At 43.3% G+C, this 24,713-nt stretch overlaps 2 protein-coding genes and 1 long non-coding RNA gene across 6 annotated transcripts in view; 1 reads left to right on the top strand and 2 right to left on the bottom strand.

Annotated features, from left to right (window-relative positions):
- Positions 1-32: 32 nt before the first annotated feature.
- Positions 33-11,328, bottom strand: LOC106747363 (nuclear pore membrane glycoprotein 210). Of its 3 annotated transcripts, XM_014624806.1 has the most exons (16): positions 11,112-11,328; positions 10,511-10,782; positions 10,185-10,405; positions 9,807-9,947; positions 9,292-9,590; positions 8,880-9,170; positions 6,097-8,182; positions 4,492-5,166; positions 4,095-4,430; positions 3,440-3,658; positions 3,105-3,360; positions 2,745-2,986; positions 2,081-2,230; positions 1,886-2,012; positions 1,272-1,328; positions 33-1,205 (listed from the first exon to the last, which is right to left on the bottom strand). In XM_014624806.1, the coding sequence occupies exons 1-16, from the start codon at positions 11,288-11,290 to the stop codon at positions 1,018-1,020; spliced, it is 5,739 nt and encodes a 1,912-aa protein (XP_014480292.1). In that variant the 5' UTR covers positions 11,291-11,328; the 3' UTR covers positions 33-1,017. The 3 variants fall into 3 exon arrangements, 2 of the variants coding, with proteins under 2 accessions (XP_014480292.1, XP_014480293.1); XR_001374649.1 differs by lacking the exons at positions 33-1,205; positions 1,272-1,328 and having other exon boundaries at positions 1,922-2,012; positions 3,065-3,360; XM_014624807.1 differs by lacking the exons at positions 33-1,205; positions 1,272-1,328; positions 1,886-2,012 and having other exon boundaries at positions 2,046-2,230; positions 3,065-3,360.
- On the top strand, positions 1,344-2,186 carry LOC106747366. The gene is made up of 3 exons (XR_001374650.1): positions 1,344-1,667; positions 1,974-2,002; positions 2,102-2,186. It is a non-coding gene; the product is annotated as an uncharacterized LOC106747366 (long non-coding RNA).
- Positions 11,329-11,956: 628 nt separating the features above from the next.
- Positions 11,957-24,713, bottom strand: part of LOC106747373 (neurogenic protein big brain) — a 31,988-nt gene continuing 19,231 nt past the window's right edge. For both annotated transcript variants that reach the window (XM_014624831.1, XM_014624832.1), the window contains 2 exons: positions 15,817-16,024; positions 11,957-14,455 (listed from right to left, as the gene is read on the bottom strand). In XM_014624831.1, the coding sequence (XP_014480317.1) occupies positions 13,271-14,455; positions 15,817-16,024 (1,393 nt within the window). In that variant the 3' untranslated portion in view covers positions 11,957-13,270. The remainder of the gene's footprint in view (positions 14,456-15,816; positions 16,025-24,713) is intronic.

Here is a 24,713-nt window from a genome sequence, read left to right as displayed (position 1 = left end):
ATATCACGTAAGTATACACAACGGTAAGTCCGCCTGCCATTTTATTTATTTATTTGTGTAAACAAAAATATAGCTTTGTGACTAGTAACCGTATATATCGCCGTCGAAACGAACGGGCGCGTAAAAGTGTGTACGTATAATCAGGGTTGCTACGGAAAACGAATTTTCAAACTTCCCTATTTTTCCGTACGACAGTGGAAAGAATTTTTCCACAGCCAATCTGAAATTCTAACGTTTAGAAACAGGCATCACGGCAAAAATAGTTCATATTATTAGAAGCAACATAAACTCAGAAGTTTAGTAAGATAATTCTCAGTGCAAATTCAGACCAATAAAAAAGTATTGGAGGAAAGAGCGCAGTTTGACGAAAAAGGGTAATTGAATAAAATTGGCCAACCATATTCGATTATTTTCAAGGGACAATCGGTTATGATTGGTCACTTTTTGTATCGCTTGAGTTTTTCTATGTGCCACGTCCCTACCATGTAAGAAATAATTTATCAAAGGTTTCGAATACATTTGATTATAAGTGTTAGATATAACATAGAAAAAATTAGAAATACTCCGTAAGAATAAGAGCATTTAAGGGAATTACGAAAGTAAAATTAAAAATTCCAGGTTCTTTTACATCTTCCCCCGACCATGACTTTTCCCCGGGTTTTCCAAGTCTTTCCGTGACAACCCTGGCGTACGTGTAATCAAAATATTATCAACGTCCAACCACACAGTCGCATTTTACATTCGCGTTTGCACACATCTGCACCCACCCACACAGACACACGCACGCACAATTACACAAATCATATTGTGTAACGTTATTGAACATTACAAAGTGTATACAACGATATATATGTACATACGCGATTTGTCGCGTTGAACGGAAGTACTAATTGTTCGAGCAGTCACAGTAATGTTTGTTCAAACAGCTACGATGAATCGTCAGAACGATTTCTCAGCGTTAGCGTACCGTAGCGAATGGTCACTCTTTAACGAGTCTTCGTCGACTTACTTCCTCTCCTATCGTCCGCTGCTGAAACCACGCGGATCACCGTAGACTGTTCTCTCGCCGAACTGACTGCGTTCGAACGCCGAGAACGGGCTCTGCGGTGTGGAGTGCATAATTCGCGGACTGGATGGACTGAACGAGGTCGAGGCGTTTGTACACGGGATACCGCCTTTCCTCACTATCGACGGAGACTTGTCGGCTGCGAAGAAAGATCAAAAATAACACGTCATAAAATATTACGAGTTGAATCGATAGATATACTCACCGAAGATACTTCTGTTCCTGATAGTCAAGTTCATATTCGCCACCTTGTTCTTCCATACTGAACAAGTAGAGAAGTCACACGTTAATGATACTGTGATATTCTTTAACAATTAAATATACTAGTTTTTTCCGAAGCCAGACTGATCAATTTAATGAATTTCTTGCTATTAGAAAAGTGAAACACCCATATCATGTGCTTTGGTACTAAAAAAGTTTTTTTTTCCACTGAAATAGTGTACACTTATGACACTTAAAAGAAGACAGTTGCGTAGTTAAGACTTGATGGAAGAAAGAGGAGAGGTACAAGCCAGTGCAGCTAGTTCAGCGAAAAAGAGCAGACCAAAAGTATTCATACGAAGCGAAGTTGATTAGTTTGATCTCTGAGAGATTCATAAAGGTGGGTGCACACTGAGCAAACGAAGAACGAACGAGCAGCGAATATATATTCGCGTCAAAACAAATTTCCTTTGATAAACCACTTTATGAATCGGCCAGAGACATTCTTCTCCGATTCGTTACGGCGTACACATTTGTCAAACTGTGACGAGTTTGCTGTTCGTTCATTCATTCTTTGCTCGCTTAAGAAGGCTCGGGACAAATGAAGTTCAGTCTTACTGTAAAAAATCGTAATCGCGAGAACGAAGAACGTTCCCAGCGTGTATCTGTGGAAATACATATAATCCACCCATTGTATTCCGGACAGAGGGAGGAAGTGGCTGTACTTCGACATCCGTACGTAAAGCTGGAAGCAAAAACGCCATGATAACAATGAGTCATGATATCCGCCTGAGACACGTGTAGATCACTTACGGATATGTTTTGCTTGGTCAGGTCATTCGCGACGAACACCTTCTGCCCTTGAATCTCATCCTGACTGCGCATCAGGCGCAGCCTGTACTGCATCACAGACTTGGAGATGTACTGTTGCCAGGTGATGGATACGCCTTCCGGCACCTCGATCTAATCGGAAGTGTGATAGCGCATCGATTTAGCCGGAGAATGGTAAACAATTATATATAGAGAAACTTTAAGAAAAATGCATTACGCAAATGTATCGATGCACCAATATGCAATAATAAATATCAGTAATCGATTTCTCTCATATTGTTATGTAAAAAAGTATTAAGGCGATGTTATCGAAAAGTGAATATTTTATATTCCATATCTTGTACTGAAAAGTAGAATAAAAAGTGAAATACCTCGAAAAGTATTCACTTTTCGATGATCTTATCCTAGTACTTTTATACGCGGAATAAACAAGCAATCGATTTGCGTTAAGAAAACAAAAAATGAAGTGACCTCGAAATGACTTTGAATTATTGACTATACAACGAAAATAAAGTTACCAAAGTATGTCTTCCTCCAAACCCTGCAACTTTTATCTGGGATATTTCCTATTTTGCTTTATTTCGCATATATTCAGGCGTCACAAATTGAAATACCGCTAATATTGTGTATGAGACAAGCGACCTACCGTGAGATGTTCCAATACTGACGACAATCCGTACACTTCGAAGGTCGCAGCGGGCGCACCTTGACTCTGAGCGGTGACGAACGTAATTTCTTTCACATTGACATACATAGGTGGCAGGTAAACGAGTTCCAAAGCTGTCGACCCGATATCTCGACTCTGGGCGGTGATCTGAATGTGACTGACCAGTGTGCTGATGCTTACGGACGGAGAGGCCATTGGTATAATATCGCAATAATAAAAGCCTATGACAAAGAAGACGGGAAGATTGTTACAACGAACTTGTTCTTTACGACTTACTCTTAACACAGCTCTGAAATTACGTTTGATGCGAGAAGAGCAGAGAAGCAAAGCGAAACCGACCCGTTACAATGTCAAATCGCTGCTTCACGAGAAACAGATCCTTCACGTTGAACGACAGAGTCGACGACACGAACTGAATGTTGCACGTGTAGGGGAACGCATTCAGCGCGAACGACGACAACGTCCGGCAGCCGCCTAAGCCTCGCGCTAAGACGTTGTTTTCCTTGACTTCTTCGTCCTTGCTCTTCAGCACCAGCGGCACGCTGAATGTCTCCGTGCCGGTGATGTTTCTTCCTCTCAAAGGGACGATGGATACCTGCGACGTTATTTTCGTAATAACGTATATCGAGTGTAGTCTGAGGATAACGAGACACATTTGTGCCAATTGCAATTACCCGTGAAATCGGCAGAATATCGACTTCTATCTCGCTTTGCACGTGCGTGGCAAGACTGTGCTTCACAATTGCATGTCCGACGCTTCGTGCACGACCAATCCCTGTGATAGGATCCACTAGCAATATCTCAGGCGCGGATGACTGCCAGTATCCTGGGTCTCCGTCGGATGAGAGAAGCGGCATCGAGAAGCACACGATATCGCCGACAGTCAGAGTGCTCTGCGAAAAGTGTCACGTATAATTTATTAATAATTGAATAATAATTTGAAATAATATCAATTCACGTTAAATCAGGGAAAATGTCGAATTGATTAATTTAATATAAATATCAATTTACGTTAAATTGGGGAGAACGTCGAATCGATATCCGATTAATGAACTTGACAATTAAAAAACAAATCATTTAAATTACCAAGTTATTTTTGTATAGCAAGTAAATTAATATGAATTTATGTTAGATTGGGGAGAGCGTTGAATTGACATCCAATTAGTTATCTTGGCAATTAATAAAGAACAAATCAATGTAAGTTACCAAGTTATTTATCCCCCGCAAATAGTCAATCAATTTACGTTAAATGAAAAGAGCGTCGAAGTGAATCAACGGAAGAAGTCGAAACAATTGTCAAAGGCACCTTCTCCATTAGCGATTAAATACCTTCGTCGGGAACACGATATCGCCGATCATCATGTGCACGTAGTCGAACATTCCGTTCGGATTCCTCTCGTTGAAGGCCTTCATGACCAGCTCGCCATTCTCCAGGAACTTAGCGGTGATGACATTATCCGGGGCTGTGGCAAACGACGCGAGATCCACGCGGTTCAGCATGGCCTTCACGCTGGCCTGAGCCGCGTCGAACTTGTTGCCAACGTTGTCGTAATATTCCACCACGTAGTCCAGCTCCATCCCCTTCGGCAGCATGTTCAGCTCCTCGCCGTTCCGTATTCGCAGGTTCGATTTCAAGGACAGCATCATGTAATGAATAGGCTTGACCTGCAACAGTTACGGATTCTAGGACTTCTGCCCTTGAAGGCTGAAGGGACGGGGCGTATACCTCGACGACGAGCGCCAGGGTCTGCTTGTTGAAGGCCTCGGTACTCGCGACGGAGATGACCGTTCGGCCGAAGTTGTCGCCGGACCTCAGGACTCCGTCCTTGTCGACGCTCACGGTCTTCGTGGCGGGTGCCAAGGCGCGTGAGTCCGCGGACTCGTTGCCGTGCGCGCTCGACAGGACCTTGTAGGTGGTCGTGGCGTGCTTGTCGCGGTTCGTCCGCAGCCGCAGGACGGAATTCGGCGACATCAGTATGGGCGAGGCGTCCCGCGAAGACGGCGGCTCGACCAGCCGCAGTTCCTCGAAGATCTCGATCTTCACGAACGTGGTGTACGTGACGTCGTTCTTACAGCCGGACAGCATGTTGCAGGGCATGGTGACGTTCAAGTAGATCGTCGCCAAACCTGGGCTGAGCGCCTTCGCCCTCAGAGACACCTGATTCTGGTACCTGATGTTGATCCCGGTGCCCTCGTACATGTCGTGCAGAGTCAGCAGCCCCGGGTCGCTCGACGACCACGTGAAGCTCAGCGGCAGCTGCATGGAGCCGATTATGAGCGGCGTGAGGTAATCGGGGATGCCGAACGCCCAGACCGGGAATCTGGCGCCAGCCTTCACCCTACCCACGGGAGTCGAGATCTTCACGTCCTCGAGGTGCAGCACGTGTATGTCCGCGTGATCCTGCGAGCAGGAATGTTGCGATACCATGAAAGTATCGATATTGAAACAGGTATCTAATCAAGAGCATCGCTATCATTAGAGGGACCAGCATCAGAAAAAAAATGTAGACACCAATAAAAATAATATATGCACAAAATACTCGTGATCGACGAAAACTCGTGAAAATGTCCGTTCCTTTTACTTCAGCAATCAACCGTAAAATTAACGTAACAAAAATCGTGAAAAAGATTGGTTTAAAACGTAACTTGTAAAACTCGTGTCAGACTACGAATTAAGGTTGAGATTAAATTGAAATTTGCCTAATCAGAGCAAAGGTCACTAAATTCGTGTTTAATAAACTTTGCTATGATTGATCAAATCTTAATTCAATCTCAATCTTAATTCGCAATCTGAGATACGAGCTTTACACTAATGTTCATGAAGCAAAAATACATATCTTGAAGATCGACTGAGTAAAAGATTAAAAATAAAAAGGTATCGAAAGAAAATATCAATATGAAAATAAGAAAAGAGTTCAAAGCTCTAATATGTTATATACAAAGTTAAAAATTAGGAAGGCTTATAAGAGCCTGACACAAAGTATTTGTGTTTTTCAAAAATAATATATTGAAATGAATATCAAACATTTCGTTCTTTTTTAGGCGTTTATCAACCTAAAATTATACTTAAAAATTTTCATTACATGTATGAAAAGGTTTGTAATGAACATTTATTTTATTTTATTTTTTAACATATTTTTTAACATATTATTAACATATTTACATAATTTTATCTCGAAATGTTTGTTATTCATTTCGACTATTAAAAAACATCAACACTTTATGATCAGTTTTAATATCTTCCAATCTTAAACTTCGATAGAAAAATACCCGATATTGAAAGAAAAGTATCGATACCAGTGTATTATATCAGGAGTATCAGATTCCCTACCTGCGAATAAACCACTTTGTTGCCCCTGGCGTCGAAACCGATGGCTCGGACGTGCACCTTCGTTTGACCGGGCGACCTGCCTTCGAAGATGCCGTTGCGGTCGATGTGCAGCACGTCGCCGCTCTCGGTGGAGAACTCGACCTCGGCGTTGGGCGGCCCGCCGATGGTCTGCACCTGGTAGATGGTGCCGATGAGGATGGTCAGGTTCCGCGGCTGCACCCTGAGCGGCAGAAACACCTGCACGGTGACCGGGTCGCTCCGTATCCCGCCTTTCCTCACGAAGGTCAGTCGACTTTCGCCCTCCGACAGCCCGTGGATCTTGTAGAGGATCCTCTCGTACGGCGCGCTGCCTTGCTCGTTCACCGGCAGCTGCTTGATCTCGATGTGCTCGTTGTCGGCGTCCGCGTGGAAGTCCAACGCGCTCTGCGACGGCAGCTTCACCAGGTGGCCATGCGTGTCGTAGAGCCTCAACGCGGCCGTCACGCATTTCCCCTTCTCGATCTTGCTCACGGTGTCTACCTCGATCACCGCGAGCTGCTGCACCTCGACGTGCACCTCCGCCGGCATGGACGGCAGGCACAAGTCCACCAGGGTCATCCGCAGCACACCCGGCTTCCTCGGAATCACGCTGACCGTCCGTGTCGTGTCCAAGTAGCGAATCTCCGCGATCTCGTCCGAGCTCAGCAGGAACTCGTAATAGCCGGAGCCTTGGCTGACCTGCAGGTAGGATATGCTCGTCGGGTCGTTGAGAATCATCAGTCTGTCCGGGTGGACGACGGTGTCGTTGACCAGGGTCGCCTCCACGGAGGCTTCTATCAACGGAGTCTCCAGTCTGCCCCTCTGGTTCTCGATGGGGAACGGCGGCCACTCTGGGGTGATCTTCAGCCTGTTGAGGACGTATTTCTGGTATCCGGTGACGGTCGCCGACACCGTGAGGGTGCCATGGTACTTCTTGAAGCCGACGTTCTGGTAATGACCCTTCGGCAGGATCACGTCGACGTCGGTGCAAGTGTCCTCGATCGTCCTGGACGGCGCCTCCACGGAGCCGCTGTCCGATGGCTCCAGGTGCCACTCTATGTTCAGGCTGGTGATGTTGTCGAAACGCTTGCCGTCCTCGTCCTTGACGATCACGGAGATCTTCAGCTGCCTGCCGCTGTGGGCGATTATCTTGTCCGCGTTCTGCCCGAGCGGGCAGCTCTTGCTGTCCTTGAACTCGGGCTGCAGGTACATGTACCTCGGCTTGCCGCAGGTGACCTCAACCGTCTCCGAGGCGCGGGTGTGCTTGCAGTTCGGGAACAGCGGCACGTTCGACACCGTGTACGTCAGCGTGCTCTTGCCCAGGAGCTTGCAGGTCACTCTGAAGACCGTCCGGTCGAACGGGCCGACCTTCGACGGGTCCTCGCGCTCCGTCACCTCGGCGACCTCCACGTTGGACAAGCGTATCTCCCGCGAGTAATCCCGGGACCGGTTGCTCCACGGCAGCGGCCCGCCCTTGAATATCACGTTCCGCGAGGAACCCAACGCGAGTAACGTCTCCTTGCTCTCCGGGTGCACCGCCACGAGCGGCTCGTACGCCGAGACGGTCACGTTGTCCACCAGATAGCGGTTGTTTTCCTTCACGTTGTAGGCCACAGTGATGTCGGACTTGCCCACGCAGCAGTAGTTGCTGACGATCAGCACGGCGCAAGCGGCCCCGACCGGTTGCACGTCCTTGTTGTGATCCTGCACGAAGTTCCCGTCCGGTATGTGCACGTCGAAGCGGACGTCCTTGCAATCGCTGAAGGGTATCTCCTTGACGTCCGAACCGTTGACCAGCTTGCCGTACAACGCAACGTGCAGGTAAATCTGCTCCCCCACAGCAGCCTCCATGTTGTACTCGATTATCTTCAGTTTCGACGGCGGCAACACGTAGATCTTCGCGGTGTCCTTGTTGTAAGGATTCCTCGCCATCGCGACGACCACCTCTGCCGAACCCGCAGACAGGATCCTGATGCCGCCATTTTGCGAGACCGCCACTATGGACGGCTGCCTGCTGGACCACACGTACGAGCCGTCCCCGCCGTTCGACTTCAACGTTATGTCGAATCTGAAACGCAGGTGAAGCGGTAAGCTTCGAGAACAGATTTACCTGCCGCAGTTTTTACGATGCTTTCCACTTCCCTTTCAAGGACCTATTGTAACACCGAAGACCAATGCGGAACTTAATTTTTCAAGGCCCGACGAACATGTTAACGCACATCCATTTTAGACTTTATAATTAGGCCTGATATTATCAATGCATCCTAAATGAACCCTATATTCTTCGTCCTAACCCGTGAAATAGTGTCCAACTGAAGACCAATATGTGCGAAGTCACCAACGCTCAGATTTATATAAAATGATTCGTGAAGAAATGTAAGCATATTCTACTATTATATATTCTACTTATGAGAATTTTCTCCGGTGTTCTTCAACGACTATGTTATATAAGCAAGCGAGAAACAAATATTTTTTTAGGTAAAACAATTTTATATATTTCCTCATTTTTATATCAGAAAATCGATGGCGAATTTTATTCGAACAAAACAAAGTGTCATCAGAAATGTCCTTTAAAACGATCTTATAAATTATATTTTACTTCAACGGGATTACGATGTGCGGGCCTTAAAGAATTAATAATAATTCGAGCCTGGCAACGTAAAAATCGAACTAAAATGATTCTTTTCCTCCTATTTCTATTGCAAAAAAAAAATAATAATGTAAATAAAAGAAAGCACGGAAAATATGGGTAGGAGAAAATTTACCTAGATCTGTTCGCAACGTCCCACGGGATAGCTAAGACACGAGGTTGAATTTTAACCGGTTCGTGTATCAGTAATTCGGCTGTCGTATAAAGCTGCGGCATAGACGTGATTTTCTCGCCGTGTTCGTCGATTATGCCGCGCAACGTCGCTTCCACAGTCATCGTTCCGCAGGTAATCGGTACTCCGACAACGTAAGTGCCATTCTGTGTTGCAAATTTGGACTTGAAATATTGTTCGTCTATCTTTATAAGCACGTCAACACCTTCTCCGATGTAGAATTTATGGTCCTTGCTACGATTCACATACATCACAATTAAGAATTATTACACACGTTGCGGCAAGAATTGTAGAAACAAAAGGAAAGCAAGAAAATCGATTATACAGGGATAACAGAACGAGATAACATGCACACCTGTCATACAGCTCGACAATAATCTCGTGAGTGTGACCTAAGACTAATCCCCAATTTCTATTCGGCAGAACAGACAGAGAAATCTTGGCCACTTCGTGTACATTGACCGTCGCGGAAGGTAAGATAACCGAATACTCCTCGCGGACATTTTTATCGTGTAAGAAGACCTTCGTACGTCCCATTTTACGGGCGTACGCGAAATCGTATTCATTAACGATCTCTAGTATGTCGGAATTCTCAGCCTTCAAATAATATTGGCTCGAAGGCAGGCTGATCTCTTCCAACCGCCCTTGACGAGTCTACAAATGCACAGACTTATGTAAAGTGAAACATAAAACAACAATAATTTATCGAGATGCAGGAGACCGAAAGTTGACAAAAGCTAAATGCATATGAAAAGTAGAAAAGTACTGATGTAATTGCTGAGTAATATTCCGTTTCCCTTTCCTTGACCTTTAGATCGTCGCCTGTCCACGTTTACATAACGTATGATTAATTTAATGGATAGAACTTACGTGCATTATTTTGTATTTGAAACTATCGTGAACCATTATTGTTATTTCCGGTGGTATAATGATTAAATTTGCAATGACGATTAGCTCAAGTTCCGCGGGTGGAACATGCCTATATTCGGAATGTGGCAATCTGACGGATACCTAAGAAAGGATTTCCTTATGAAAAAATTATTCTATAAGGAATAGTTATACTGTGTGTGTGTGTTAATAAAATTAATATATTAATTTGATATTATATTGTATTTTATATCACTATACTTTGTAGTATTATATTGAATGATGTATTAATAATATGTATTCTTAATCTCCATGTGCTGAAATATTTTGAGGCAGTAATATTACTAAATATTACTTAGTTTTATTGGGATATAAATTTACCTTAGCTGTACCAGTCTTGATACCTTCTATAAGAACAATATTACCCCTTTTACCAATACTATCCAGTGCAGCCACACTAGCAGGTCTTTCATATTGCGACTCCTCGTAGGTCATAAAGCGTAATACCTTACTTGTTGATTTAGTATCAGATGGTATGCGTTTATCAGCATCGCCAGTTTCCCATAGAAATTCTATGCCAGCTAAAGTTGTAAACTGGTTTCCTATGTAATTATTTATACATCTGTTTAAATTCGCTCACAGTACAGTTATATATTTCAAAGGCTAAATCTATGTACTTTGTAAGCATATTTAATTACATATATTACCTTGTTCATCATACGCTCGTACTTCAAATGCTTCAGGTATATCCTCAATGTACAATTCTCTTGTAGTGGTAGTGAGATTTAAAGAAAAAATAGCATCCACTATGACATCGCAACGCAAAAAGTTACCAGTATTGATATCCTCAGCTAATACAATGGCAGTATTCCTTGTTGGTTCTCTTGTTATTGTTTGAATTAATACTGCCGACGAGCATGTTCTCTCAAAGTTTTCATTTACAGGAATCAGTTGGATGATATCGGAGCGTGAAGATGACCTAAGAGGTATATTAAGAAATGTATTGAAAAAACTGATACCAATTGATTTTAGGACAAATATGGACAAAACATGTATATAATTTGTCATATATACACTACATATATTTTATTATATTAAAAGGATTTATGTATTGCAAGTACTACACGTTAAATATAGATACAGAGAAACACTGGTATATCGATAAGGTTATAGCAGTACCGGTAATACATTATGCGATGGTCAAATTGATCTTTGCTATGGTAAAGCACTTATATTATTACATTTTATTACAATTTAACGATAACACATCACATATGTTAATTTGTTGTGATAAGCAATAATAATCACCATTTGTAACAGCCATCGTCCGTTACTTCCAGCGTAAAATTAACAGCGAAATTATTGAACACAGGTAACAAAACTCGAGGTACATTTAACCTGTGCGCCGTAGATATTGTTGTTGCGAAAATTATGACGAAAAAACTGATGAACAACATGATCTGCCTCAAAGTCGTTGACTCAAACATATTCGTCCATGTGTTCACACAGCCGCCTCTTTTGAACTATCGAGCGGTTTTTCAACATGTCACACTAGGGGTAGGTTCCATTTGGCGTTGTCAACGATTGCGAGAGTGGGTCGGTCCGCAATGCCCAATCGCATTGGTCAATTCGACCAATGCGAATAGACATTGTAGATCCGGTCTATTCTCGCGATCGTTGAAAACGCTAAGTGCGTTCCTGGCGTTCGTTAAATCATGAAGATAAACTTGAAAAACAAATGGTCTTCTAATTTGTTGTTGAGCCATAAAACTCAAAGAGAAAAATAGCCACGATTCAAAATCTCCGCGTCATTCAAGTTTATCACGATAGATGGCGATAAATCGCTAGATGGCGCCAGGCAGTCCGTTACTCGCTCTTGAGTTTTGTGCCGAATAAGGTAATTTTCAAAGATTTATCTTATATTCTCTAGAAATATGAAAAGACTCAATAAGTTTTTAACGGGTTAATTACTGTTCCAAAGTGCAGTTTCGTAAAATCTCCGTTACAAACAATACATATCTTAATAGTTCACTACTAAATAAAATATGCAGGATTCGAGTGCCAAAAAACGATAACTGTACAAATTTACTTTTGTAAATACATTTATTGTCATCATTTTCTAATATATATTACATTATACTAATGTCCGCCTATATATAATATGTATATATTAGAAATACGTGTGCATATGCAAATGTAACAGTTATCAAAACTTACAATTACCACGTGTAGATGCGGATTAATAAATACACATAATATATACAAATGCTTTTACATGGGGATTTCTATGACACGAAGAATCTAACTATTTACTTCGCCACTTTTCCATATAGTATGTTACACAGTTACCTTGCGTGTATTTAAATATTAACATTTACTTTGTTTTTCATTTTTATATATAAAACTACCTACTATTCGTTATATAGCATAGATGAACTTTCTATGAATGCGTGAGACACGAATAATGATATCATGTTCACGGTATAATTTATATTGTGCATAGTCGACTTTTCACGAATAATTTTTAAGACAAGCATTCTAATTCGTACGCCGATTGTTCCTTGAAAAAGAATATTCCCGGACAATATAAATGTTCAAAATTGGGACATGAGACTAATGAGGCTTTTGGACGTCTTCAAGTCGTGATATATCAAGACGTCTCATCTTTAAGACATTTTATGTTCTGACTTTGGACATTGTGTTGTTTGAGTGCATTGGAAAATATTTGGCACATGCTATACCTAAGATTGATTATCAACCAGATTGATAATCATACAAAAATTTCCCAATTATTCAGCTGACACTGAATTATTGCTAACTGATACGAGATGGAAATTAAATTAGACGAGAGATCTAAGAGAATTATATAATTACGTTGCGCGAAAATCATGCGTATTCAATTGTGCATCGAACAGTGTTTTCGTTATCGATGTTTTCACAAATTATCTTATTATACAACAGAAAATAGAAAAGACGCGGCTTCGTGTTTTTTCGCAGATACATATATTCAATCTCAGATATTGTTATAAATAATAAAAAAATCGTAGGTCTAAATATCTCTATAAAATTCTATATACAGTCACATCTCTCAGTTCGCAAATTATATTATCGTTACAAACGTTTGATTGCCATTACAAATAAACGGATTCGATCGCGACGCCGGCGGCAAATAAGACGGGCGACGATTCGTAGTCGCGCATTTTCCTTCCGTTACTCGACATCCGTGCCTTTCAACGCGGGAAGGATCATCATGACAGCGAACGCGTCGAAGAATTACAAACATTCGTTAACTAAGATTCTATTTACAGATTTTCCTAGTCGCTTGGAGATTACGCGCTCTATCTGGTGGAAATCATCAGAACGTATTCGGCGGCGCGGATGGAAACGATCCCGCGAGCGGTCTCTTCGGGGACGATTCGCCAATGGTGCGAGAATCCTCGCAAGGTCCATCGGCTTTCAGTCTACAGTCAATACTGGGGATTCGGTGAGTTTCTTTGGAAGTTACTCTGCGCGCTCTGACTCTGCTGGAGCGGCCCGGCCGGGCTCGGTCTGCCCTGCTCGCGATATTGCGGCGGTCCTGGCGGTCCTGACGGTCCTGGCGGGCCCGGTGGTCCGGGTACCTTGCCATAATTGCCCCTCGACGAGCTTTGGTAGCTGCCGTAGGCGGAGTCGTCGCTGCGCCTCGACACGTGGCCGTACATGCTCTCGGGCCGTCTGGGATTCGGCCCGTTTTCAGAGCCGCTCGACAACGGTCCGTTCTGATGCTGGTGTTGCTGTTGCTGTTGCTGCTGCGGAGGCGGCGGCGGCGGGTGGTTCTGCACCGAGGTCTGGCCGCCTTGCTGAGCAGGTTGCTGGGAGTTTTGGCTGGCCGGCGGCGGCGCCGGCGCGCGCCCATAGATGCTGGAGCCCGTGGACACCCCGTAGATGCCGTTCTCCCGCGTGCTCAGGCTCGTGGAAATGCCACGGATGCCGTAGATGCTCTGTGTGCATTGCTGCAGTTGATTCTGCATGTTCTGATTGGTGCTGTTGTGGTTCTGCGAAGTCTGGCTCGGCGGACCGCCGGCTCCGGCAGCGCCGGCGGCGCCGCCGGTGACGGGCTGGTTCTCGCGGGTGGCCAGCCCGTTCTGGCAACCGTTCTGACCACCCAGGCGGATGGGGTAGAGACTCTGGGCCGGCACCAACGGCCCCGGCTTCGGTATCATCAGGCCGTCCCGCGGGCCCGAGGTTGACTTCGCGTAAACGCTCTGCGAGCGATTCAGATTCGCGCGAGTCAACGGCGGCGACTTGCAGTACAGCGACTTAGTGCCGCCGTAAATCGACTCGACGCGCTCCAACGCGGACGGGGGCGCGCTGTAGATCGACGAGGAGGCGCCGGCGACCGGGCGATAGGTCGCGTACGCGCCTGGGAATTTCGGTCCGTTCGTCGGTTTGTCCAGGTCGTCGTAAGTATCCTCGTCGGACCTCATGGATGAGTTGTCACCGTCGTCTATCTCGCGAGGGTCCTTTACGCGTTTGGGACACAGCACGTATTCGTGAAGCAGCGCCGCCACGGCGCCACCTGACAGTGGGCCCACCCAGTATACCCAGTGGTTGTCCCAGCGGTTCAACACGAAGGCCGGCCCCAGGGCGCGCGCTGGATTCAGGAATGGGCTCTGAAAAATGTAGAGGGAAGACGCTACGTTAGGTAGGTGGACTCTTTAGAATAACCTGTCGACGATTTCTGGTAGATATTCTACAAATCGGGGATTCGGAAATTAACTAATCGAAAATTAATTCAATTAATTCGATAAAATTGTCGTCAAATTTGTTATGGTTTGGCGAGTTATAAAATTTTTACCTCGGGCTCTTTCAGTATATTTACGCACGGAGAAAAAAGATTGGTCGAATTAATGTAATTTTAAAAAACAATTTTTGCGATTTTTCCTTGGAAGGAAGTCGAAAAATCTGCGGAAAAATTCAGAAAAATCGTATTTCTCCCGAACGTTAAATTAACGCGTTAAAATAACGTGACATCGAACGAACAAAACACGTTTTCCTTGAAAACCTTCCTTGAAGGTACTTATAGATCTTACGAACTACATTCGGTTCTTAAGACGAGAAATTCCCTTTCACCGAAACGCATTCGGTTAGTTCATTGCCACATTGATTCAACCGATCTTTTTTCTCTATGTGTAGGATAGTTTGAAGATTCGGGCAACAGAGAAAGAGCGATTAGATCGGGAATTCGCGGCCGGGAATTTAGTCCGTAAGCAACGAATTTGTTCGATTTCGCCGATGCGAGAGAATCGACATTCAACGCGTGTTTCACAGAACGGTGGTTCTGATGTTTTTCGTTTTGGGGTGCATTGTGAACACTCGTTCCGGAGCAGGTGGGTCCAGGATCAAGTTCTTTCTTTCATCTTCCTGCCCACCACTTCTCCGCGACCCCACCCTTCTCCCGTCCAACGGCAGGTGCTCTTTAAAGATGCGGCCCGATTGGAAAGAGCCGGAGAGACGCTTTTGGACAGAGCGATTGCGAGAGAGGACGACATGCACGGCGGAAGAAGAAAGCAGAGCGCGTTGTTCTTTTATTTAGTTGCGCGCACGCACATTTGCTGAAAGAGAAACGCTTTTTCTTCTCGCACAGCGACCATTTAACAAGAAAAAAGGCAACACACAGCAGTGGAATTAATTTATTCCGAAGAGAGAAAATTACCCAGTCGAAGGAAATTCAATTATTTTATACGACGATCTCATTATATTATATAAATGAGACGCTTTAATTATATTAAGTTACAAACGTTGTGTCATTCCAAAAATCGGGGATTTAAAATCAAATTTTATAATATTCTCTTTTATTTCTTAATAACGAAAATGAAAAGGAATCGGTAAATATAATTTTATATAATAGGATATTTCATTCATTCATTCATTCATTTTCTCTCTCTCTCTCTTATAGGTTTCCCGATCTTAATCGTCTCTTTCAGTCAAGAGGACACGATTCGTCATGAATCGTCACGAGAAGTGAACTTACGGAAACGAGAGTGGCCGCTGTGTAGGCTGCGGCTAAAACCCCGGCAGCTTTCGTAGAGATTGCAGGTGGCAGTGATCTGGGTGAGTCGGCGGCGAAATGTGCCAGCATGATAAGCACCGATAACGCTAACTCGACCAGCAGTCTTTCAATCGGGCCTCCCAGCCGGCCGGGAGACGTCAGAGTCTGCGTGTTCGAAGGTTTAGTTACTCTGAAAAAGAAAGAAAAGAATCTTCGATATACAACACGGAGAAATGTTCGATTATTTGCTGCTAGAATTATTCACTGTTTGAAAAGGACGGTGGGTAAAATAGGTCGATTTTGGAGTAGCAAGTAAAAACGGCATGTTTTTAGTAGTTTCTAAGCTGCTGAATTTGATTCTGACCTTTACAAATTTCCAATTTGTCAGGAAAGTATTAAAATCAGCATGTGAAGCTATTAAATATATAAAAAGCTACTATGAGAATAATATGTTAATGAAAATGTAAAACTATAATAAAATAAACGACATTAAGTGAACATCGATCGATATGTGAATAATACAGATTAATAAATGAAGAAAGCCTTATTCGGTCAAAACGGATTTTAGTACTTAAAAATATTTCTTGCATAAATCTTACAATTTCCAGCAGTAAAATACTGCAATAGTAAGATACTTTTAATCAACGGAAATCTGTATATTATACATAAAAAGATACATACATAAGAAAAAGAAAACAAAACATTTGGAGAAAATAAGTGAAATAATTATTTCTGTCTAGAATCACTTTCACTATTAACTATCACTATTAACAACATCATTCTGAGAGATTTCTGATAGATAGACTGATCAGAACATGAACTGTTAGAGATGAAAATATTATCATTTTTTTTACTATCAAGAAAACACGAATGAATACGTTTCCTAAAACTCAACAATGATAATTTACAGTACTAGATATTTAATAGCTTCATATGCTAATTTTAATATTTTCCCGATTTTTTCCCGAATTTAAAATTTTTTAAAAATCAGGATCAGATTCAACAGATCAAAAACTACATAAAAAGAACATATCGTTTTTGCTTGTCATTCCGGGGATCAAAATCGGCTAATTTTAGTCCATCATCTTCTCAATTATTTATCAGAGTTTATCGTGCGACGTGTTTCTTTTTCTAACATATCGTCATAAGGAGAATCAGGACGCGATGAAAATAAAAAATGACGAGAACCATTTCTCCCTCCAGACAGAAAGGAGAAGGTTATCGATCAGGTCCGGCGAAAATGATCGCATATGGTCCCCCATATATGACAGTAACGTCAGTATGCGCGAGTTACACGACCGCGATATAATATACGATGATTTTCCCATTGAAACCTGTCGCGAGAGGCGCACCCCGCATAAAAACCCCCCGCGGTAAGTCGGTCCCAGCGGTGTAATGTTTATATTAGCCGGTGCATCCGCGGGTCCTTAAATGCGACCCCGATGTTTCTCTCTCGTGACGTTTCTTCCCTAGCATAAAACTCCCGTTGATTTTCTCAGTCCATATAATCATACGGGGTCGCAGAGACCTGACCTCACTCGTGGTCACCTCCCTCGAGCGTCCCCGCGCAAACTCGAACGTGTTTGTTGAAATTGTTTAGTTGTAAAAAAGTATGCACATGTCACAGATGTATTGCGTAACAAATATGTCCAAGCGAGCGTATCCATTCGTTACCTTCCTCGGGAATTTGATAATTTACAATACTAGACGGTTGATAGCTTCATATGCTAATTTTAACATTTTCCCGATTTTTTCCCGAATTAAAAATTTTTTAACTACAAAAAAAGAACATATCGTTTTTGCTTGCCACTCCGGGGATCGAAATCGGCTAATTTTAGTCCATCGACCTTTGAGTAAGAGTCACCATTTCTTCGTCTTCTTCTCTTCGCCTCTCAAGACGTTTCCTTTTTTACGCTTCTTTTGAATCTGCTATTTATTTATTTATTTGATATCGACTATGTCTTTCGACGCTTCCTCCGTCATTGTCTTCGTAATGAATTCCATCCACGCTGTTTATACATGCATAGACTATTCGAGTGACTTTCTCGAAGCAAGATTCCTCGAGTACAGCATTCACAAGTTTCAATGAAATTACCATAATCACGTCTGTTTCGCGTCATCTTCCGGCCCAGGCGCTTCCTTCACGATCAATGTCGAGGTCTGCACGACAGAAACAACGGTGGTTGGAAAAATCCTGACGGTTAATTTATTTGGCGTCGACGGAACGAACGTGTGACATATTCACGGTGATTATGGAATCGTCCTTGCCCTCTGAACTAAAAATCTCCAATTTAACCCTCTAATGGCAAAATGGACTTTCAAGATATCCAGGAAGGTGAGGTCGGATCTGACCTCATGTTGTCCATTTTTCATGTAATTAATATATAAAATAGGTAAAAGAAGTAAATAATAACATTCCTGTTTCACGTTCAAGAAGAGAAACAGCGCGTACATGCTGTGAAATAAGCGAAAATGCGGGGTCAATTTGAGGATTAACGTTGTGTCAGCAAATGTTATTCCATATTCAAAGAGGCAAGATCCCGTCTTCGTTCCTCCCTCCGGGATATTTCGATTCCCGATTTAAATTTTAGCTACAAGTGTTCGTCTGTTCTGTCGTATCGCCCTGAAAAATCTAGATCGACCGGAACACCTTGTGCATCAGCGGCGCCATTTTTACTAGAGAGGCTAATTCGTCCCGAGTACCATTTACCCCTGAAATTTCCACGGGGCTGCACCTGTGCGCCCTCACCCCTCCGCAACTTTTCCCCGCGTATTATCCGCGCACACGATCGCGATTAATCTCGCGGCTAAATGCTAGGCTCAAGTTGCGATCTGCGCCGCCCCTCGCATTCTTCCTCATCGTCGGACACGAAACACCCCGTCTCTCGATGCAAATGACAATGTTTCACCCTCCCTGCTGCTTCTGTACGTCGAAAGCAGGCGAGAGATACGTCGCAAGTGAAAGAGAGAAAGGGCGAATTGATGAAATCAGAAATGCAGATCATGGCCGCACAATTGGGATCAACCTCGCTCGTGAAAATAAGGGGGCGAGAAACGGGCGGCGCTTTTATTTACACGCGTGCCCTCGCGTGATAAGCGGATTTTTACTTCTGTGGAAAACCCGGCGTCCCGGTTTCCCACGTGAACGGCTACGTCGCGATGGCGAATGCGCGAAAGCGATAACGACGTATTTTTTACCACCCGGCCCACGAAGACCCCCGAATGAACGATTAGGGAGACTGCACGACTATTCTCCCGAATATATATAATACGATGTATGAATGGCACAGCGAATCGTCCGTGAATTCATTTCGAGATTAACCGTTTTAGCGCCACGCAGCGCAATCGCGCTGTTCGCGTACTGTGGTGAAATGTGCCGCGATGTTTGGTCACGATCGTCAATTCGCAACGCGCTCGGTTTCGAATTTCGCAAACTTTTGAGTGTTTAGTATAACGTTTCTGATATAACTGGTGAAATGAAGCGCGATCGGCATATTTCGACGAAAAAAAAAGAGCAGCGCGATCGGCATTACTCGCAGATAAATGAACGAAGCGCTATCGCGCTGCATGGCGACACGGATTTTTAAAAATTCCTGGCACTAAAACGGTTAACGCAGATAAAACAACCGTGAACTCCTTGACTCACAGTCCCCAAAACGATTGAGTCAAGTTGGCGATCCTTCGATCTTTCGATCATCATCTCAGCAGAAATTCCTCGGGTTTCTTCGAGGTCGTAAGAACATCGAACGATCCCCCTCCGAGCTTGCGGCGTTTACCGCACATCGAGAGACCATTATAAAGTCTTGGCTATGGGAAAGTTCAGATGCTGACGTTCATGGTCAGACCATGAAATTAGGACGTAGCGTGAAGCGTGAAATCGTTACTGGGGAGACGACGAAGCGAAGCTTTGCTCTATAAATTTCGCGGAGTAAAATCTCACTCGAAAAGCGTAGTGACCATTCGAATTTCAGTAATTTTCCGCTCATACAGAGTGAATCATTCATTCTTGCGAGTACTCTCAGTACTCTCACTATCGCTTCCAATAATACAAAAAATACTATCACTTTTCAGTTGTTTCGAGTGGGTTTCCACTCCGAGGATGATCTGTGTGGACAGACGCCCCCCGTCCTGGATTCTGCATGTGACGTTGCATTGTCAGCCGAGCACATACGGCTTTCGCGATATCTCACATGAGAGTGCGTGCTCGGCTCAGAGGCGAGCCGTGTTCTCAGGGCTCGTCAGTGGACGATGAAAGCGGCGTGGTCGTCCAGGCGAGACAGGAAGGTTTAATCTCGCGTGCACTTGACTCGAGAGCGTGCAGCCAGTGTCCCGGCAACCTTGCGCGCCGTTTTCGCAATTCTCACACGAGGGCCCGGAGAAAGAAAGGAGAGGGGGCGCAAACCCCCGGGGCACGTCAGTGCGTCGTTTTAAATAAATTTCAATTCAAGAAGGAGAGCGGTAGGGGAGGCACGAGGGATGTGTATCGCCCCGAGTACTCACCCTCCGTCGCGATTAACGAGCTATTGATACCCCCTTCCGCGCGCTGAACCGCGTATTCCCTTCTCGTCGAAACACGATCAACCCCCTCTCGTTCGCCCGATCCTGGACACTCCAGACCGCTTCGGGACCTCCCCCTCACCTCATCCGTGCAAGGAATATCGCACATGTGACGACGAACGCCGCCCGGGAGATGATCGAAGCGTTCGCTCCGATGCCATTGTAAAATCTTGGCTATGGGAAAGTTCAGATGCCGGCGTTCGTGGTCAGACCATAAAATTAGGGCGTGAACCGTAAAGTCGTTGCTGGGGAGACAGTGAATTGGAGAGTAGAGCAATTCCTCTCGTATGAATCACTCGACCTCGAAGGACTGGACGATTGTTGAATGCAAACTTTCGTTGTTTCAACTTGGAAAATGGATATGTGATAATGGATCCGAAAGGAACTCCACACGATACGCATGTCGAAAAGACGTATTATAGACGTCTTGTTTGATTTCAGACGTCTTCAAGACGTTATCAAAAGATATCTTAGACTTCATGAAAAGACACCTAAGACATTTTTTGGAGCATGTGAAATTTTCTACATTATCAATTACACGGAATAGCAATACATTTACTCATACGTTGCTACAGTAACTATTACAATAATATTTCGGTTTTCATGAACGTGTGTAACGAAAATCTGCCGAAGTCTTAGAGAACTTATGGCTAGACCAGGAAATTTTGCTTATATCATTTCTATTTGAGTTGTTCTACCGAGTAATAACCTTTTTTCTTCCAAACATGTAATTTTCTAAAATTATGATTATGAATTTGTTCATTTGCTTAAAGTTGAAATAAAATATCGATGATATTGCATTCGGCAACATATGCTTCAAACCTTAATATTTAACATACAATTTTAATGCAAATGCTGCCGAATATTATTGTCATCCTAGCTATCATTAATACCTAACGTCAACTTGAGCAAGGCAGATGAACAAATCTACAGTCCAATCATAATTCTCGACTGATTACAGCACAATAAATAATAAATAAAAAATCTTTTCCTTTCTAATGTTTATATAATTCTAGAAAAATCTATAATTGCACACATATCTATATAAATTTCTCAAAATAATCTCAAATATGTTTTTAAAATACCTTAAAACAACACTTCAAAGGCATCCTAAATCGGGACATAAGATATAGTTTTAAAGATATAATGAATACGTCATTTTGACAATGTTATAAGACGTCATTGAAATTTTAAGACGTATTTTAGACGTCATAATATTGTGTGGGACATTTCGGTCCGATTTTTCTCACAAGGTGGTTCTTCAAAAAAAAAGTTCGTGCTCGTTTAGACGCGAAGATACACATTCATATTACATATTCGTTGTTCATTCTCTCGGTAAATACTCATCTTTATAGCGAAGCTCTTCTCCCGACGCGCGACGCCCACTTTCGCGTTCCCTTTTTCTCACTTTCGAGAAACCGACGTATCGTGGCCGACCAAGCAGGCCCCGGTGATTTCGGGTTTCATTTCTCTCTTTCTCTCTCCCTCTCCTCGAGAGACGACCGATGTGGTTTCTTGCGCGAGGTGTGCGCTCGGCCGCAACAAAGCGCAGAAATTCTTTGAAAGGCGCAGAGAAGCCCCACACTAGAAAGCAGGTCGCCTCACAATTCCGCCCTCCGCATTGTTTCGAGTTGAAAGGCAGAGGACAGGAAGCGCGCGTTCAAGTGCGAGCAAATTCACCTACGCACTCTTCACTCTCGCTCTCTTTAGCAAATTATTACGGGATATAATTTCGCGGCTGCGTTTGCCGTGCAATTCGACGTATTATTATTATTATCGTGTATTACTATTATTACCTCCACGATGCATCGGCAATTCGCTGAGGGGGAAAGAGAGAGAACACAATCGTATTCTTAATTTTCGAAAGACGCAACAAAGAGGAAAAGCGTTCTTTTGAAAGAACCGAACGTCGAATAATAAGATAATTCAGAAATACATTCAGGAGTTCGCCTTCCTCCATTTACTCGACTCAACAGAACTAAATGAAAGTAAAATGAATGCATTACCTTTGCTGCGGCCGTAAGTGTAATTGCAAACGCGTATGGCATTTTAAATGCGAAACGAAGGAGAGAAAGTCGCATAGATTAAACGAAACCTTGGACAAAGCGGCGTATTACGCCGCGAGCTTGTAATACTGCGGAAGTGGTAGGGTCGAGAAATAATTGTCGGTATCCCTCAGACGGCCGAAAGGGAACGAACTGTGGGAGGGATCATTAACAGGAGCTCTTAAGTAATAATGCGCGATGACGCTCCTTCAATATAATTCTCAGCGAATTTTACGCCGCAGCTTCTTGACAGCGAGACAAAGAGAAAAAAGAAGCGTAGAAAAAGTAGCAATCATGAAATTATAGAATTATATTATATAATTGTGTATAGAAGAAATTATATAATTATGTTGTAAAATTATGGCAAATAGCAAGATGTATCGCAGAATGAGGGAGAATTCGATGAATGAAGATGGGAAGTCTGAAATCGAATGAAATCAAGCTCGTTTCATCGAGTTTATCGAGATTGAGCGAATAATCGCGATAATTTCTAAGCAAGATTAAAGAGAAAGGTGGAATAAATAAATGAAAATAAATAGTTAGAATTTCAAGATCGATCCTACAAACGTCGGGGCAAACGACCGCCACGTAAGAACGGGCGTATGTTCGACGACGTAAGAATCTTACCGACCTTTTCGAAGGACCACGCAGCTGTCCGCGCGCGTCCTTTCCCTATATAGATCCTGTGTAAATCGGCTGGTCGTGCCTTCGTACGAGGATACACGTGCCGGCCACATGTTGCACAAAAGGAATCCTCCGTGATCCTTTTCGGGCGCCCTATAGCGTAAGTCGCCGTCACAAAGGAGCTTTAGGTCCCCATAAATGATTCTCCTTCGTCGGGGGGCACCGGGGGGGCCGTCGACGCGGCAGATGTTCTACGTCTGCGGGCCCCCGAAGACGTCTATCTGCGCCGGACACGCTTAAGGATATAATACCGGCAGGAGAAAAAAGAGGAAAGAGAGATAAAGAGAGGAGTACGGAAACATATCATGATCCTGCGTGATGTTCGACGGCTTCCTCGTGCTCCACCGGAGCATGCGCTTCTGCCGAGAGTAATATGCTCGTTAATTTCGGCACGAGCCGAATTCAATCCAGCGATACGCTTAAACCGTCGGATGCCGTGTTTAGGTCGCGCGAAAGAAACGCTCGCGATTGTACGCGAGAAACCGTCCGACTGAATTACGCGTCGTTTGCTTCTTCATCGAGAAGTACTTCCAGATGTTAAGAGATATCGGACGAAGAATAGTTTTATAATTTTTTTATTACTGTAAAAGCATTTCTTCGAATTTGCACGAGTACAAACGGAAAAAATATTGGTATCAATTGAAGGCTCGTATTTTTATATATAAGCAAAATATATATAATTTCTCTTATATGAAAATATAAATTCTATATAGCTCCATTAAAAACATCATATTCTTGTCATTCAAGAATAATTCTTATGAATTGAAAGGAAAAATATTGGGTAGAAAAACGATATCTTCAAATTAGTATAATTCTTAGTTTGAAGATATCTTTCTATCCAATATTTTTTCCTCTCAATTTAAATGAAAATTATCATTAAATAATAAAAATATAATGTTTTTAGGAACTATGTAGAATTTCTTCATATAAGCAAATTTTATTATCTTCATCTGAGATGATATATTCTTGCTTAATATGAGAATATGAGTCTTGAATTAATACCAATTTATTTTTGTATATTTTCGATGGAATCGTATCGGACGAAAGGAGAAAAGAAGAAAGATCGTGAAGCAAAATCGGATCGGTTTCAACGAGATTTTTTTTCTGTCGTTCGATATCTTAAAATAGCGCGTACCAAGCACGGCCATGTCAGGAAGCTAATTTCGTAGTACAAAACCCGATGCACACGCATGCATCCAATTCGCCGCCTCACAGGCAAGGAATGGAAGGAAGGTTCTTGAAAACGAACACGTGGTTGCGACCATCTGTTGGCATCCGCTCGCTGCCTAACTCAAACCGGCCGATTTAATAGTGGAAGTTCTTTCCTTCTATTTACGGTATCCGCCAATGTTGGCGGAACTTACAATGGGGGTTACGGTTTTTTGATTCGAGAATAGCACATTGTTTGATACACACATATATCCCGCGGAATAAGAATCTCGAAAGAAGATCAACCGATACAGAGATGTAACATAAAAATTAACAATTTATAAAGATTGCATCTATGCGGATATCGGATAACAATGCGTATTGGATAATAATCCGAACAGTCAAGTGGCCACCTTGAAGATTTACCTGCGTAATAACCTGCGC

This window comes from Dinoponera quadriceps, unplaced genomic scaffold (assembly GCF_001313825.1).
Source record: "Dinoponera quadriceps isolate SergipeBrazil2010 unplaced genomic scaffold, ASM131382v1 scaffold1831, whole genome shotgun sequence".
In the NCBI taxonomy this organism is placed as follows: Eukaryota; Metazoa; Arthropoda; class Insecta; order Hymenoptera; family Formicidae; genus Dinoponera; species Dinoponera quadriceps.
The sequence above is the reverse complement of the archived record's forward strand: the minus strand, read 5'-3'. Positions and strand labels throughout refer to the sequence as shown.